Source organism: Cydia pomonella, chromosome 16, assembly GCF_033807575.1.
Source record: "Cydia pomonella isolate Wapato2018A chromosome 16, ilCydPomo1, whole genome shotgun sequence".
NCBI classification, from domain to species: Eukaryota; Metazoa; Arthropoda; class Insecta; order Lepidoptera; family Tortricidae; genus Cydia; species Cydia pomonella.
In genome coordinates, this window is record NC_084718.1 from 7,966,010 (window position 1) to 7,984,332 (window position 18,323).

Here is an 18,323-nt window from a genome sequence, read left to right on the forward strand (position 1 = left end):
AATAGGTACGTTATATGCGTTTACTTTCGGGAGGCACGAATATTTAAGGACCAATTGAATATATTGAGGATTAATTATAATAAATAAGAACTACAGCTCTAGATCACTTCAGAAAAATAACTTGTGACTGAGCGCAGTTATCGAACCTATTTCTTAAATACACTCAAAATCAATGATCATTAATAAAGCAATTACCATGTATTGACACTTTGTAAAGTGACCCAATGTCATTGCTCTAGAGTGCAGTCCAATCAAAAAGTAGGTTCCCGTATTGTCCGCGATCTCGTAAGTCGACGCAGGCGCAGCCAGTCGCAACCGAGACCGCCCGCGCACGCACGGGACTTGCGCGAGAGTGGATAACGGTGTGCGATTCATATTTTGGATTTTTTCATTGAGGAAAATCAGACGAAGGTATGATGTTGTATTAGTTTTATTTAAGGGTTTAATTTAGAAGCTGTGTTTTGAAGTATTTTATTTAAATTCAGTTTAATGCCTGTATTAAGTATTATTTTTGGTTCACTTGTTTGAAAAATATCCTGTGGGAAAATAAAATTCATAAAATAGTGGTGTTTATAAATAATGAAAAAAAAAGGTATTAATTATTGATACCGTGTAATAAAAAGTCGGTCAAATCGATATTGCAAAAAATCTAGAGCATGATTTTTATTATATACCATCGTTATGTATTTAGATATAATTTAAAACTGTGTCAAAATTGTAATGTGTGAGTAATTGTTAAAAATTAAACTAAATGTACGAGTATGCAAGTCAAGTGAAGTATACATTCCCTATTTTTAATGAAGAAAAAATAATTTTACTTATTAGGCTTATTTAGTTATTTCAATAATTTAAATTCGAAAGAAAAATTATTGTTAAGCTTTCGAGCTGGCCCACGGATTTTACCAAGCGATCAAAAATCAAAAAGAACACGACCAACTTTATGTTTACGGTGTTCAAAGGCCATAAGAAAATACGAAACACTATATAAAGCAATTTCAATTGACACCAACGATGCTAAGACCCGGCGGACCCACTTTCTTTTCGTCTACTTTCTAAGAATAAACAAACTCGTTGAGTTGCCCTTCTACTGCTCGTCAATTTTGATGACACATTCATATTACGAGTAATATTATAAACCGTTAAGAAAGTAATCTCATAGGTATTTTAATATTCTATCAGTTCCAATTATTTCCCTAATCGGTACCCTACTAATTACGTCTTGCGAAATACTTAGAACTATTAACATATTTTTGTCGAGAAGTGTCAGAAACAAAATAACAAATGTGCTTAAACAATACTTACGACTCTACTTTTGATGACCGATCTAGCCTATTGGGTAGTGACCCTGCCTATGAAGCCAATGGTCCTGAGTTCGAATCCCGGGGAGGGCATTTATTTGTGTGATGCGCACAGATATTTGTTCCTGACCTGATTCATGGATGTTTTCTATGTATTTAAGTATTTGTTAAATACATAGAAAACATCAAGTATTTGCATATTATATATATATATATATATATATATATATAGGTATATATATCGTTGTCTGAGTACCCACAACACAAGCCTTCTTGAGCTTACCGTGGGACTTAAGGTATAGTCGATTTGTGTAAGAATGTCCAATGTCCCTATAATATATTTATTTGCGTACAGTCCTTATAATATCTTTCACAACGAAGGCCGCAAAAATATCTCGCAGTCTTGTTTGTAGCCTCATAAGATCTCTCATATATTTTTGCGCACTTTGTTGTACAAGATCTAATTGTAGTACAATCACATAAATGCTAAACGCATTATCAAATTTGGCGTAGTTAGTTAGTTTCCTAATTGCAGACACTTTAGTTATTACATTGTTATTTTAAAACTCAAATTAGAGGATATTACCTCAGTTTGGGGTCACACGTAGCGTCATTCTAGACACGCAGGCACGTTCTAGTTACCATTCCGGTAATGATGATTACGCCCCTAGAGAGGGAAATCCGATAGCCTAGGTTTCTTGGTTTGCACCATTGTCTGCTGCAATATAACTACAACTACTCGCACAATGTCAGAGAGAGGTGTTATTATGAATGCAATCAGCTCTCGCATTGCGTGCGCCAACAACACATTTATCTGACCACTCGAAAGGGGCCCACTAATTACCAGTTCGCCGGACGATATCGGCCTGTCAGTTATTCGCGATTGTCAGCTTTTGCGAATAACTGACAGGCAGATGTCCGGCGAACTCGTAATCAGAGGGCCCATTTAAATCTAAAATAAATTTATAGCAAAAATTTCATTTCAATAACACACTTTTTTTATATACTACATCGGTGGCAAACAAGCATACGGCCCCGATGGTAAGCAGTCTCCGTAGCGTATGTAAGCTTGCAACTCAAGAGGAGTTACATGTACGTTGCCGATCCTAACACTCCACACCCTCGCTGAGCCCTGGCAACCTTACTCACCGGTAGGAAAACAACACTATGACCACTCATACCCCACTACTCATACTCATACTACTATAGACCTCACGGTCTAGTGTTATTTGGCTACGGGATTCTGTAACGTGGAGGTACTTCCGCAGTTGGGCTCGGCTCTAGATCTGGAATGACATCCGTTGTGCTGTGCCCTACCACACAAAGCGAGATGAGATTCACAGTGCCCATACCTCTCTTTGATACACTTAATTATTGACGACCGTACTTGGTGCCCGATTACTATATTGTGTATCATTTGTATTATACTTAAACACGTGTAAAGATTCAAAACGAAACATCTATTAGAAGTACATTAAACTTAAAATCTACTCGCGTCATTTATTTATTCAATTTTTACAAATGAAGTAGGTGTGTATATAAAATAAGTGTGTTAATGTATCAAAAAGTCTAAACAGGTGACTTTTACAAATATTTTTATTTTATTTACGACACTGACCGGACTAAATTACAACTCATTGAGGAAAATAATTACGTGGTCCGCTGAATATTTCACACACGAAAAAGGTGACCCAGAATGTCTTCAATTAAAATAATTCGGGTCTCGAAACGACAATTTGATTTTGCGCAACAAAACATTTACACGAGAACCATTACTTTTAGGTGACTTTTATTGCCAATGTTAATATTTATTATCCTATTACACGATACCTTTTATATCTACTTTATTAACTCGTCTTACTCGTCTCTAGTATAAGTTGGTATAAATAATTTTACGCTCATTTTTATAGCCCTTATATATATTATTGTAGCCCTTAAGCAAAAACAGAAATGTAGGCTTATTAACTACTTAAGTTTTCAAGTGTAGGTATATTTAAAAACAATGTATTGTCTCTCTTTCAGAACACGAAAATGTTAGAAGGAACAAAAATAAACCCGCACTCACAGATGTCGAAAATTTTCGATATCGCAAAGGACACTGTCCTATTCTTCATTCTATCATGTTACTACATAATGGAGTCGCTATTTTGGACCTTAGTGCCCAATGCAATAAGACCTATGAAGAGCCTGAAGGGTGATATTGTATTGGTGACTGGCGGCGGTGGAGGTGTGGGTCGACAATTGGCTGTCAAGTTGGCGAGGCTGGGAGCTAAGGTGGTCGTCTGGGACATTAATAAGGAAGGTATGTTTGAATGAAACTCTGCCAAGATAGGAGCCGAATAAATTAAAAAGTGGAAAATATACTGCCTTGTGTGAGTTGTAAACTCTCTTTGGCTCTTACGGTAGATGTTGCTAGGGTCCCCTAGACCCATATGGTAGAAAGATTCGCTGGCTATGGATAAGGTCTTGGTTGCTGAGTTGGCACAGCGCTGGAGTATCGATCCAGATGCCGTGAGTTCAAATTTCATCCAAGGCAGTATTTTTTCCACTTTTAAATTTATTCTTAGCTTTCTGCTTGTAATAATAATAATAATATAGGGCCCGAACTCACAATAATTTACAACCTTAATTATTAATGTAGGGTGACCTTAAATGCTGTAGTACTGTCGTAATTATTTGTATATTAGTAAGAATTTCTCAATCAACATGTACGTTTTAGAATGTCCAGAAATTAGGGTCGCCTTGTATAATTTATTTAAACGCTACTTGTCGATATTGTATATATAAACATAATAATTAATTAGATCTAGAGCAAAGCCCAACTGGGGAAGTACCTCCACCTTACAGAAAATCGCAGCCAAATAACACTAGACCCTACTCATAGTGTTGTGTTCCTGCCGGTGAGTAAGGTTGCCAGAGCTCAACGAGGGTGGGAGGGGGTTAGGGTCGGCAACGCGCATGTAACTCTTCTGGAGTTGCAGGCGTACATAGGCTACGGATACTGCTTACCATCAGGCGGACCGTAGGCTTGTTTGCCACCGACGTAGTATAAAAAAAAAAAGATATAATCTAAGTAACTAGTTAGAGTAGGTACGGTCACGTCTGAAAATATCGATACGAAAAATGTGCCAAAAATATGTATACACGGCTTTATTGCCCATATATAAAGATAGTGTATACATATTTTTGACACATTTTCGTACGTGACTGAACAACAGTTAATGAAATAAGCAACTTGAAAAAATTCAGTGTTGACAATATAACCAACACAACGACACAGATTTCCGACAGATAGGTAACTTCCGAGATACTTTATCATTATATGGCTGTGATGAATGGCAATTAAGTGATTGTAATAAATTAAACTCGCGTGCTTAGACTGGGTAATAAGTCAATAGTAACTGAGATTGTTTACAAGAAATAATTACGCGGCACGAGATTCATTGGAATTCGGGTTAAAATAATTAATTATCCCTTTAACGGGCAAGACTAAAAATAAATCCTCAAGTCAAGCCCCATCGCCATCGCCAATCTATCCTATCTAGTCCTAAAAATTATGTTACAAGAATAAAAAAATAAGAAGATGATGTTACAGGATGGTCTTTTTTGAGACCGTTGCCCTAGCTATAAAGGGTTATATGTATATCCGAAACTACAAATAACAGCTAAGAAAGAACCTTAGTGTTAAATTTAATTTCATGCAAAATTTAAGACGCGGGTAATTTACACAACTGTTAAAAGTTGCTCGTTTGTCGCACACAATCATTATTAGGTACTTAAATTCATTGCCTTTTTAAAAGGCGTTAAGTTTCTGCTTTCATATATATTATAATTTTGTCATTAATCGAATTCAAACTGTCGTGACTCATAGGAACATGTCGCGCGAGGGACTAAAAATCCCATTCATAATGATGCCGAGCGAACATGTGCGCACCAACGAACACCTACGATCGAGCTGCGTAGTGCCCGTAAGGCTTGTCTTTACAAAATAATATATACATATAGTCAATGTAATTAAAACTGTAAAATTGGTTTAATTTATAAATAAATATATGAATAAATATGGATATAAATTTGAAACACCTGATTTCTACCCACCCTCGTCCTAGGTAGATACATAGGTACATTTATGTTTAAGACGAAACTACCAACCCCTCAATCTTTATAATCTATCAAGCAATTTGAACTACACGTGCTAAAGAAATATACATACCTACAGGCATGATATTCTTATAACCTGTACGGTGTAAGCGTTCGTGCGAATAGTAGAAGTAGACTTTTACGATGACGACACAACAACGTTAATTAAAGTCGGATCATCCACATTAAACTTGACCTGCTCTATTCCATAAGGAAGCGCATTGAGTTGCATTCTATTTCTAATTTATGTTAACGACTTACCAAAACTACTAGACTCTATTAACATTAAATCTCTACATTACGCGGATGACATTTCTATAATACTTCCTAGCATAAACACAAACGAAGCTACAAACACCTTGGACACTATATTTAACACAATTCTACCTTGGCTTCAAGATCACAATTTTAAACCTACAAAAAAACAAACTTGATTTACGTAATTCAGGCCACAATTAGAGATTAATTTTGTTTGTATTATGATGAAAATGTAAACTGGAAAGCCCACATAGATAAATTTTCTATTGTCGAGTTGTCGAGATTTGCCTATGCCCTTAGGCAAATACTTATAAATACAAACATAAAGACCGCTACCTGCGCATATAATGCGTTTTCTCAAGCTTGGCTTCAGTATGGAATCGTTTTGTGTGTCATTAGAGTAAATGTCAACAATTTGTTGCTACAAAAAAAAAAGATGTTTACGCTATCTGTAACGTAAGAAACAATGAAAGTTGCAGGTAATACTTTTCTTAAATTTTATATACTCCACCTCACATCGCTATTCATACTGGGGACCTGCAAGTTTTTGAGAAAACATCAAATATTATTTGAAAAACTCAAAAAGTAAAAACGTTAATTCATAATCTATGTCATCGTTACAAACCTAGTCCAAGCCCAACCTGTAAATGTTCAATAAAGGCCCTTACTCTATGTCAATGACAAACTATAACCGAATACCTCAGAACATAAGGAATAAAACCAATTACCCCACTATCGTAAATAAACTAAAATTGTATCTACATATCAATTGAATGTCCATATACTCTACAAGAGTTCTTGGAAAGTTAGTGCTTAAAGGTGCTCAATTGTTGCTAATATTAAGTGCTTTAATTATTACATTTTATTCTTATTTGATGTGATGATATCTAATGATAAATCAACTTGTTAAAGTATTTTTTAGTTTATTTTAACTGAGTTAATTTGAAACTAGGTAATTATAATTTTAAGATGTTGCTACGCCCAAAGCAATCTAGTACCGTAAAACTACCCAACTTCAAGGTGCTCACTGCTCACGACGAACCCGAAGGATTTTGACCACGCATTTCTGAGGCCAAAACAAACATGAAATATGATGTTTTTTAATACCACGTCCATGGCAAACAAGCATACGGCCCGCTTAATGGTAAGCAGTCACCGTAGCCTATGGACGCCTGCAACACCACACCTGCTAGCAAGTATGGACTAGCATTATAGCGCGAGAACCCAACTCATGCTAGATAGTCTGAGATATAACATGCGCGTTGCCGACCCTTAAAAAACCAGTGCACTCCTTTTTTGAAGAATCCCATACTGTACTGTAGTTTAGGTTAATTTCGCCAAAAAAAATCCTTTTTTTATGTATTTTTTTTCGTAAAACCTAGTTTTTGTAAAGCACTTTTTGATATCTGTCAATAATGATATTAAATTTAGACTAGTCCCCATTGTGGCTACATCGCCATCAATAAGGTGTTTTTAGGGTTCCGTAGCCAAATGGCAAAAAATGGAACCCTTATAGATTCGTCATGTCCATCTGTCTGTCCGATTATTTTTATTCATCGGAATTAACTCGGAAATTCTGTAAATATGCGAATTTCAGAACATTTTATATGACATTTTAGTATTTTAGGAGCTCCCAACTAACTAACTAGATAGATAACTTAATCAATCAATCATTACCAATCTTGTTTTTGGTGTTGCCCCAGTTCTTTTTCCTTTTAGGAAAATAGTTTGCGTCACAACTGCAACATTCTAAGAATATTCACACCGGACGAATATATTTGACTCTTAAACTTGGTAGTTAGTAAAATTTGGAATATGTGCCTGCCAGGTTTGCAGAAGACGTGCGCAGATGTGACGATGGAGGGCTACGAAATTGCTAGCTACGTCGTGGATCTAGCCGACCGCACCGCCGTCTACGCGGCCGCTGAAAAGGTGAAGAAGGAGGTAATCTTAAATTAAATAGTATACAACTACTACGATCAAACTACAACTACTACTATGAAACTTAAAAAATATATATATTATCAAAATATGAAACCGGGCTCTATTCGACATGCAACGATATGCATTTGTCATGGTCAGATCGTAAAATTAGATCATTTCATGAAATGCCATCATTTCATGGCATGGTTAGACTAGGTTTAACTTTTTCATGATGTGGCCAACCAATCATTTAATGAAATGATTGCCATATGATCTAAGATCTGGCCACAACACACACATTCCTCTCTTCCTTGCAAATTTCGGTATCTACGCGTATTACCTAATAGACGTTATGTTGTAAATATCAATACGTATATTAGCAATAAAAGGTATATATTTAGATTATTTTATGAGGTTAGCTGGAAGAGATCCCACAAAGAGAAATGTTCGTCTTTTTACTTCCTATATGTATATCTGCTATGCACCCATTTATTTGTTTTATACAATAACTTACTGACAAGATCCTACTTATAGGTTAGCGCTTAGCGGTCATCGCAACTATCGCAAGCCAGTAGTTATCGCCTCCATCTGATTTATCTGCAGCTGACTGTTCAATGTGCATATTCTTCTTAAAACCTCACGAGTCGAAGTCACTATGCAAACAAATATGTAAATGTACACTGTAACTAATGCAACTTACATTATTTGAAGGTGGGGAAAGTGGATGTCCTCATCAACAACGCAGGCACCGTGTTTGGAGAAACGCTTCTGGATCTGAGCGACTCGGCCATCGAAACCACCTACAAAGTCAACATCCTCTCGCATTATTGGGTGAGTTGTGAACAAGGTCGCCTATAACTACGGGTACCCTGTCATTAAAACATGTAATGTTATCTTGAAATAATATTGAGCCTCATTTTTGAGTCGTAAAAATAATTGCATAGACTTTCAAAGACTTACTAAGAGTCCATTGCACTAAACCGCCTGTTCGATAGATTTTGTTGTATGGGAAATTTCATAGAGTAGTTACCTAAGTTGCCTGCTGAGTGGCGTTGATCAGTCCGTCACTAGTGGTTTGTGCAACTGGCCCCAAGTGTCATCGTTTGAAGTTTTCAAACACTTGTGTTGTTTGTTACGTAACAAGTTTGTACCTACATAGGTACAAACTCGTTTAAGCTTTATACCTTTAACTTATATTTCAGACGGTAAAAGCCTTCCTCCCTGAGATGATCGAGACAGGCAAAGGCCACATTGTTACGGTGGGCTCAGTAGCGGGACTGCTCGGAACCTACCGGTGTACGGACTACAGTGCCACCAAGTTTGCCACTGTCGGCTTCCATGAGAGCCTCTTCACTGAACTTAGGGTAAGAATGTTTCGCCTGTCACCATCGATTTGTTACCGCTTGTAACAGATACGAAAATCCTAGCTACAATTACTAATAGTACTGGATTTAAAAATCAGGGCAAATATGTAAAATTAAAAATAATATGGCTGTTACTACTAGGAATATTGTCTAGTCTAGTGTGATAAGCGGACTAACGAGATGGCGGCACGGTTATTATTTATTAGAATTTCGGCCGATTCGAATTTTAAGATACGCCAACAATTTGCTAATGATACGATATGCATATTTCAGTGTCAAAAGTGACGCTTTTATATGAAGAAACGTCGCATTGGAGGCCAAAAAATCTTTTCAGATTATTCATACTATATGTTGGCTGACATAAAAAAATATGTCTTTTTTCAGGCACACGGCCACACTACGATCCACGCGACCCTAGTCTGCCCGTACTACATCAACACGGGCATGTTCGACGGCGTGACTCCACGTCTGATGCCCATGTTGGAGCCGGACTACGTGGCCGAGACCATGATCGACTCCATCCGCAAGAACGAGGTCAACTGCATCATGCCCGGCTCCGTGCGATACCTCCTCCCACTTAAATGGTTAATAGTTTATGTACCCGCGTACTTGTGCAAGTAAAAATTCGAGTTTTGAACTCAAATACCTGAAAAGAAAGTTCCAAATTAAAAACCGCTGAATAGACTGATTTTCTACCAAGTTTCAACTACTTACGCTAAGTATATTTCACTTTTTTACCCTACGGCAAATCCATGTAAGACTTGGAAGAGAGATAAAGTTAGCATAGCAACCTCTGTAGAATCTGTAGGTATGTGGATGACTAGGTATGTTTACGGCGTATTCCATCATACCGTAGGTAACATCGAATCTACTGTGCCGACTTTAATAAATTAAACGTCAATCGCTTCTTACGTGTGGGTGAAATAAGATAGGTACATTTTGAACAAATTTTCCAAAAGGACGATCTATATAAAAAAAAACCGTAATTAGGTTACAGTTTTTCAGAGGTTTTACTTCTTGTTCCAGCTTGCTCCCGGCGAAAATGTGCTGGGACCTGATGCACCGCGTGATGAAGGGGCCCCAGTCAATGATGGAGCTCAAGCGGAAACCGAGAGTGGCTGGCGGCTAACTGACCAATGACTGTTGTGGGCTTGTGGCAAGCCAGGTTACCTAAGCGAAGTTGATTCTACACTTTATGACCATGTCATAAAGTAGAAAATCAAATGACGAATTATGACTTTGGTAATGGGTTTAGCTTGAAATTTTGTAATTATCTTTAGAGTGAATTATGCTAGGATTAACTTAGAAGACTGAACTGTTATTAAATACAGAGGTTTAATAGCATGCTTGTTTCATTGTAACCAAGTTGTAATTCCTATGTTTTACCAAAGAAAATTAAGAAGACCAAGAGGGCTCACTCCATACAACGGTTTTGTTACCAATAATGCTATTCTTTTCGTAGTCTACATCTAGCGTCAAGTAGCGGAACTCTCAGTACTGCTACTCGACAATAGATATCGCGGCAAACAAAAAGTCTAATGCTCAACGATTTTCAGCTAATATTATAACCAGAGTAAGCGTAGGAGTTGAAAATAGAGTTCCGGTTACTCTGGTTATAATATTAGCGGTAAATCGTCGAGCATTAGACTAGTACTGTAGCAGTACTGAGAGTTCCGCTACTCGATGCTAGATGTCGACTACGAAAATAATAAGCGTTTTGGTACCAAAACTGGTGTATGGAGTGAGCACTCTATGTACTTTTTATTTCTCTATGTTTTACACAGTGACGATTTAATTGTTGGTTCTTTCAACACGAATTTAATTGCTAGCTTTTTTAAACCTGTAGAAGGACTCACAGAAAGTGGTGAGCGTTCATACCATCTTAAATGCCTGCAATGCACTTGTAGCCCCTCTGGTGTTGCAGGTGTCCATGGGCGATGGTAATTTCTTACCTTCAAGCAATTCGTCTGCTCGTTTGTCGACTATATCATAAAATAACCATGCGCGTTGGAGGGTCTGCCACCTCGTGATCTGAACTGCAACGAACCGCTTAACGCCTCTACGCAGGTGCTACCCCCTAAAGTTCACGCACGCTCCCTATAATCATGTTTGTTTTCCCGAGAGCGCAATAAACAAAGAATACAAAGAGCACCAATTAATATTAGATACGATCCTGATACAATTTAATGTTCTCAAATTGATTACATTGACCTTGGTCTGATCCTTTAAAAATAATAATTAATTAAGTTAAGGTTAAGATACTGAATTATCGGATATCGCTTACCTCATCTTTATTACTTTATAACACTTTTTCAACCAAATCCGCTGACACTTTAATTGTAGATCACTTTTGATCGAATTCAATATCTCGTATCGCTCCGTGCATGACAGTAGCATCACCAGAGTGATTGTGGGATATATGTACCTACTGCTTATTGGTAACTGTGGCAGCTGCCAAATAGTATGATGTCGTCCCATGGAAGTGCATATTTTCACCGCGTCGTGCGTTGGCGTCGCTTGTATTACCCACACCACCAACTTCACACATAGCCAATTAAAATCGGGTGTTCTAAAAATAGACGGGCAATAAACTAGGACAAACATTTATTACAACTTAAAGTTAATATCACATAATTAGAAGAGGTCATAGAAGTAGTCCAGGCCCTGCCCGAGCTCCCAGACGGCGACGCCGGTGCCGTACTCGCGCGCCAGCTCGAGCCGCTTTTGTATGGAGTATAATGTGGGGAAGAATATCTTCTTTGTACCCTGCGATGTCCTGAAAAAGGAAAGATGTGTGTAATTAGCAAAATTGTATGGATAGATAAAGAGGAGGGGTTGTGGACTGTGTTATGTCCTCTAGGCCATCCATTGTAATTCCAAACTTTATTTTGTCAATTACCAAATTGTGTAGGCAAGTTTAGATTTATGAGCAGCTAGAAGTTATATAAAAATAAGTTTATTAAGGAATAAAATACTGCATACCTATAAGAAACAAACAAAAAAGAGATATGCACTTCACGAAGCAATCAAACCACAATACGACCACGAAGACGGGATTGATTTTTAGAGATAAGGCGCCATTATTTTTTTAAGTAAGACGGTTTTTGCCAGCATTTGACCCCTTCCCACCCTATGTATGAAAAGCAAAAAAGGCCGACCCCCTCCCTCACGTTTAATATGTTTAATATTTGTTACTTACATAAGAATCTGAAGGAAAAAAATGACTATACGTTTGGCTTGTTTTAAGTAATTTTTATATATCAAAGAAATAATTTTAGGAACGTTTATTTATACCTACAAAGGTACGAAGTACCTAGTAGTAAATTTTAAGCAATATAATGTGTGTTACCATATTAGCCATAGCCATATAGGTAATTGTTTTACCACCAGCAGCAACCCTATTTGAACGTGGAACAAAGGCGTCAACTGACACGCGCGAATACAGCCGAATATGAATCTTTGTGCATTCCGACAAGGTTCACGATGATGCGCCGCGCACAATAGGCGTGGCGTTCATAGGGTTAATGATAATGTATCCTGTGTGTGTGTGTGTGTGTGTTATGATATCCTGTCCAAATTTAATTCCGAAGTCGCTTGGACGTATTATAAGCTAGAAGTAGTAAGAGTCTGGCCAAGCTAACACTGCAGCGATTTTGATAGCACTGACTGTTTAAGTGTTATTTTAAACGTCAAACTTCTATGAAATTATGACGTTTAACATAACACTTGCACCGTCTGTGCTATCAAAATTGTTGCAGAGTTAGCTTGGTCTGATTCTTACATTGTGCCATTGTATACCTACAGTAGGTACATTATGCAGTAGGGTAACGAAGTTGGCAAGCACCACCGTTTGACAATTCAGTCATAGCGCCATACTTTTAGCATAATTTAATTATAACTTCGACTACTAAGTAGTTGTCTAAGTGTTGCTATGTCTATGACTGAGACTCACCAGATTATTATTATACGTCAAGGCCTGATTTACCTTGGCATTCTTCAGTAGTTCGTTGTACTGCCGACGATGGGTCCGCAGCCGTTCGCGGTGTATGAGATGCCGTAAAAATTCAAATGATTATACGAAACTCACCGGATTTCAACATAATTCTCCGCCGTATTATTATTATACGTCAAGGCCTGGTTGGCCTTGGCGTTCTTCAGTAGCTCGATGTACTCGGTGCCGACGATGGGCCCGCCGCCGTTGGCCGTGTACGAGTTCCCGTAGAAATTAAGCCCGAGTAGGATTTTGGAGCGCTTTGCGGGGTTCTCGTCGTCGTCTATGAGTTTCTCTATGCATAGTTTCATCCAGTATAGCGGAGCGTTTGGTCCTGGAACGCAACATAATACAAAGTGCGACTTTAAATAGGTATCTAGTTTGAGCTAAATCCTTTTTAAACTTAGTAGGTTTTAATCATTATTAAACTTTATTTTAATCACCATACTTAGGGATTAAGGTCTTGGTCTCCTCAGGTTGTAATAGGGTACACATCAACCCGAGACCACAGCCCGGCGACAAAACAATAAATATACAAATCGAGCATACACATCGAGTGCCGGGAACCCGTTCGGCGGGTTCTCTGTTCGTAGTCGTTTTCTCTACAAGGCGGGAAGACGCTGAGATCGGCTACGAGCGTAAAGCTACGAAAACATTGGTAGTGAATGCGTTAACTAGATGTAGATGTAGTGTAGGGACGCCCGGCCGGAAGCAGGCGGGCTGTCGATCGCGTGTTGCGTTCATTCAGCCCAATTCCCTGAAGTTGGAGCTGCAGGTTACTGTCCCGGCGGCATTCCCATACCAATCTCCTCAAATCTTCTTGTTTTCCTGCAGAACAGAAGGACATCTTTAAGTTCGACGTCCTTTAGTTCGTTTTCTACTAGTGAGTCTCTACCGAATGTATTATATCGCAGAGCCGCATACATGATACATTCTGCTAGTAGATGGAAGCTAGTTTCCTCCTTACCACAGTGTGGACAGGAGGCGTCTCTATTTATTTTCATTACCTTGAGATGTCTGTTGAGAGTATTGTGACCAGTAATGATACCTGTCAATATTCTCAGATTGCTCTTACCTAGTTTCAGAAGATACCTGGTTCTTTTGTGATCAATGCCCTTGACCATCATCTTAGACTGTCTGCAGCTAGTCTCTTCTTCCCATTCTCTCTGTGCTTCCAGTTCTTTTACCTTTTCTATGACTCCCTTCGTGACATCCGCTGACATAGGCAGAGCCGGTTCCGGACCCATGTACTCCGCCTCCGCCCCTATCCTCGCCAGCTCGTCTGCTCTCTCGTTTCCTGTTACTCCCTGGTGCCCCGGCACCCATGCTACCGTAACACTTCTTTGTTTGCCTATCGAGTTTAGCTCCTCTCTACATTCTCTCACGAGAGCGGAGGTGACTGATACTTTCTTCAGTGCCTTCAGTGCTGCCTGGCTGTCGGTATATATTACAACAGCACCTTCTTGTTTCACACTCTCTTTGATTATACGTGCACAGTGCGCTATTGCACATACCTCAGCTTGGAACACGCTAGCATATCTACCCAGTGATATTGATACTGTTTCTCCCAGTTTAGGGATCACAATGCCCGCTCCTGCTAGTTTCGTTGAGCTTCTTCTCGAGCCATCCGTGAAGCAGATTGTCGTTGGGTGTTTGACTTCCACTTTCCAGTTGTCTCTGTCTCCTATATGTACCCTGTACTTCTTGTCAAATATCTCCTGCCTTTTTATAAGGTCGTTGTTGGCCATCAACATCTCAAATCTTGATAGTGCCTCTCTTTGTATCAGCGCGTGTCTCTTGTCTACGCAGCTTCCTCTCCATTCTTTACATGCTTTCATTCTGTACCACTGTTCTGTGGCTCTTTTCTCTACCTCAATCCAGAGTGGCTTCAAACCTAACATTACCTCCATTGCGTGTGTCGGGGTCGTTCTCATGGCCCCCGTCATCATTAGGCACGCTAATCTCTGTACTTTGGTTAGGTCTTTTTGGTATTCTTTGATATGGGCCCTGTGCCACCATACCACGGCCCCATATAGCACCCTGGGTAGTATGACCGCCTTGTAGATCCAGTAGATCATTCCCGGCTTCAACCCCCAATTCTTCCCCACTGCGTTAACTAAGTGTACTATAATTTGTAATTACTTCAAATGGGTATCAGTATCGCAACTCATTCAGTACCAAGGGCTTATATAAATTTTATTGGTAGAGTAAGACAAAAATAACTGCAACAATTTTCACAGCACAGACTTTGCAAGTGTTATTTATACGTCATAATTTCATAGAAACCTGACGTTTGAAAAAACACCTAAACAGTCTGGGCTATCAAAATCGCTGCAGACTTATCTTGGTCTAACTCTATACTCTGTATCTTTAGGTATTTAAATAAAAGTAAACAAAATCTACCCTCAAATGGCTCCTTAAGCCAGTTGAGGGTAGATGAAAACATTACATGATCAAATAATGTAGGTTGGTTAACCAATAAATGTTATGACTATCCGAAAATGTAAAAAAAAATGTTTACTTATTATTAAACACCTAAAGATACAGAGTTATAGTTGATGATTGATACAGCTGAATCCTCATCACATCAGCTGAAGACCTCCTCCAAAGATCTCAACGATGACATGACGCTTTCCTCATCGAAAATTTCCCTGTAATCTTGACCAGCTCATTAGCATTAATAAATAAGTCAGCAATAAGTTTACCGGATATTTAAAGTTCCTTACCAGGTTTCTGTGGATTAGAGAAGTCGTAGGTCATGACCGAGACGGCTTCGACGTAAGGGTAGATATCGTTGAAGGCCTGGATGAAGAACTCGTCCGTCGGGTAGCCTCTGAAGGGAGGGTACACTAGGATCAAACTGAAATCGTCTTCTCGCATTTCCAGACCTATAAGATTTTATGATACATTATAAAGTACAGAATAATTTACTATTGTGTAAAAAAAAAAATATTATTTTTTGGGTTAAGTTTGATGCCCACTAATCGACTACATTGACCGTTTACCTTTTTTAAAAATATTGTGCATCTTTTATTGTTAATTTTATCACTATCTGAGTCTCTTTAAAATTAAAAGAGTAATAGTAGTAGTAGTAGTAAACTCTTTATTGTACAAAAACACATAAGAACTTACAATCAGGAAAAGCTAAAGTACAAAGGCAAACTAGAGGCGAAGAGAATCTAGTATTAGTTTTTTGTTAATATAGCTTCAAAGCAATTAAGATCCAAATTAGAAATAACATTAACAGTAAGTGAACTCACCAAATTGCTGTATGAATTTAACAGAGCGATCAGCATACTTTCCGACTTGCGAAAGCATCTCAAGCACCACTCCGTCGAATTTCCACTGCTTGCAAGCTTTTTTCACCTCCTCGATGAGGGCTTTCTGTTCTGAGAGTGATGAGGGCTCCATAAAGAAGGCCTTGAGGTCTGACATTTGCCAGTTGTCAAATAGGATTCTTGGCAGAACTGCAATTGAAATTTCGAAATTTATTTCATTAAAATGAATTAAAATAGAGCTTTTGCAACAGATGAAACAGAAAAATTTGAACATTGTCATTGTAATGGTACAAATAATAATTCTCTATGAATAACATCAAAAGAAAATATGGTCTGAAATGTTAGAACTCACTTTATAATATTAATACTGCAGTAAGGGCCTATGACATGACATGACTTATAATGACATATGTAATGTATGTGATTTGCTTCTACAAACACCGAACACTGTCTATGACTGTAATATGATAAGATTCATATACTAGCCGTGTCTTATCCAACCTCGACATTGGCAGAATCGTCAACACCTTGATGGAGCCATAACACGAAAAATTGATTGACTAATTGCTTCTACAAGAAATTCTTTGTCATAAACATTTGGCCTTAAGCAGGCCAGGTTAACCTTGATAGGGGATCATAAAGTTGAATATATATGATAAGTTGTGAGATGGAAATTGATATTACTACACATAATTTTTGTCAAAAATAACTTAGCATAATTATGTAACCCAGTGTGCATTGATAAGGGATAAACTTATATCAATACTGACTTTTTAAGTTTCTATCAGATCCCTTTTGGCGCAGAGATTTCATCCAGGCATGGTCTACATCATGCAGCCCCGAGATGATGTAGATGTTAGGGCTCTGCCGCTTGATCTGCAGCCACACCGGAGAGATGTAGTTGAACTTGGGCGCCCAAGTCTTTGCCACATCATAGCCTTTGTTGTTCCACTGAAGCAGAAGAATTTAAAAAGATTTTTTTAAATATGTTAGAAGTCAGTGTAATCAAATTCTTAGTTTTGAAGCAGTTGTTGTGGGCAGATAATAGGATAGATTCAGTGTAGACAATAAGATAACAAAAATACTGCTGGTGATGCTTATTTCTATGAAAAAGTAGGTGCACATTAAAAATAAATATTATGAGTGAGCCACTGAGTGGGGAAAGCTGGTATCACTTTCACAACACACCTTAAAAGGTTTATGGAATGTAGCAAATATCAATGCATTTATAAATTCTAAGAATTATTGTTCGAATCAACTACTGGTTAATATTAATATTCTATGATAAGAAACGATTCATTCATAAAATACATACCGGCGTTACATAGCCCAACACAATGTTCTCAAAGTTCTTTGTAGACACGTCTTGATGATAAGTGGCATGATATTTTATTATGTCTTTTATATAGGGTGCTTCATTCACTAATTTCCTGTCCAAAACATTGTGTTTTCGAGGTCCTTCCTGCGGTTTTATGCCTTTCTGTCCTTTCTTATCAGACGGTGGTGATAATGTCGCTAAACAGACGCAAAGCAAAACTAAAACATGTAGAATAATTTGAAAACATTTCATTTTTCTATTTTATTACACGCAACGTTTTATTATTAATATGTTATCTCGGAAAATAGTTATTGCAGATTTTATCGACTGATGTGAAAACAATCAATCCGCCGCCGGCCACGATTTGATTTGATAGGCGAAACGTCAACACTTAGAGTTTGGTCCAAACCGTACGTTTTTGTTTGAAGCCGATCTTTGAAAGCGGTCATTAGTCGATTCTGCAACAAAGGGCCATTAGTCTAGCGCCTTGGACGAGGCGGGACGTGGATTCCGCAATTTTAATTAAATTGAGTTAATTTTATTTAATTTCCACATACCTACTTTAAAACATCTTGCAGCGTGCATCCAACAATAGTTCAACAAGTATCGCAAGTCAAATAGCTCTTTATTTAAACAAAATACTGCATTATTTTAAATTTAGTGGTTATAAACATAAAAATGGCATATCAGGTTATTCATATTTATTCAATTTATGCCGAGATATAACACGAACCTACATTTGGGACCGTTATA

The 18,323-nt window shown here is 38.0% G+C and overlaps 2 protein-coding genes across 2 annotated transcripts; one reads left to right on the forward strand and one right to left on the reverse strand.

Annotated features, from left to right (window-relative positions):
- Positions 1 to 265: 265 nt before the first annotated feature.
- Positions 266 to 10,327, forward strand: LOC133526246 (short-chain dehydrogenase/reductase family 16C member 6). The gene is made up of 7 exons (XM_061862784.1): positions 266 to 411; positions 3,321 to 3,600; positions 7,525 to 7,640; positions 8,331 to 8,450; positions 8,822 to 8,983; positions 9,368 to 9,567; positions 10,010 to 10,327. The coding sequence occupies exons 2-7, from the start codon at positions 3,330 to 3,332 to the stop codon at positions 10,110 to 10,112; spliced, it is 972 nt and encodes a 323-aa protein (XP_061718768.1). The 5' UTR covers positions 266 to 411; positions 3,321 to 3,329; the 3' UTR covers positions 10,113 to 10,327.
- Positions 10,328 to 11,570: 1,243 nt separating this feature from the next.
- On the reverse strand, positions 11,571 to 18,047 carry LOC133526245 (chitinase domain-containing protein 1). Its single transcript, XM_061862783.1, has 6 exons — positions 17,568 to 18,047; positions 17,023 to 17,203; positions 16,235 to 16,441; positions 15,701 to 15,862; positions 13,071 to 13,308; positions 11,571 to 11,759 (listed from the first exon to the last, which is right to left on the reverse strand). The coding sequence occupies exons 1-6, from the start codon at positions 17,820 to 17,822 to the stop codon at positions 11,618 to 11,620; spliced, it is 1,185 nt and encodes a 394-aa protein (XP_061718767.1). The 5' UTR covers positions 17,823 to 18,047; the 3' UTR covers positions 11,571 to 11,617.
- Positions 18,048 to 18,323: the final 276 nt, after the last annotated feature.

Coding starts and splice junctions, on each gene's coding strand:
- LOC133526246 (XM_061862784.1), top strand. CDS start 3,330: ATGTTAGAAGGAACAAAAATAAACCCGCACTCACAGATGTCGAAAATT. Junction 8,451..8,821: donor ACATCCTCTCGCATTATTGG/GTGAGTTGTGAA, acceptor CTTATATTTCAG/ACGGTAAAAGCCTTCCTCCC. Junction 9,568..10,009: donor TACCTCCTCCCACTTAAATG/GTTAATAGTTTA, acceptor TTCTTGTTCCAG/CTTGCTCCCGGCGAAAATGT.
- LOC133526245 (XM_061862783.1), bottom strand. CDS start 17,822: ATGAAATGTTTTCAAATTATTCTACATGTTTTAGTTTTGCTTTGCGTC. Junction 15,863..16,234: donor TAAATTCATACAGCAATTTG/GTGAGTTCACTT, acceptor AAAATCTTATAG/GTCTGGAAATGCGAGAAGAC. Junction 13,309..15,700: donor CTCTAATCCACAGAAACCTG/GTAAGGAACTTT, acceptor GTTGCGTTCCAG/GACCAAACGCTCCGCTATAC.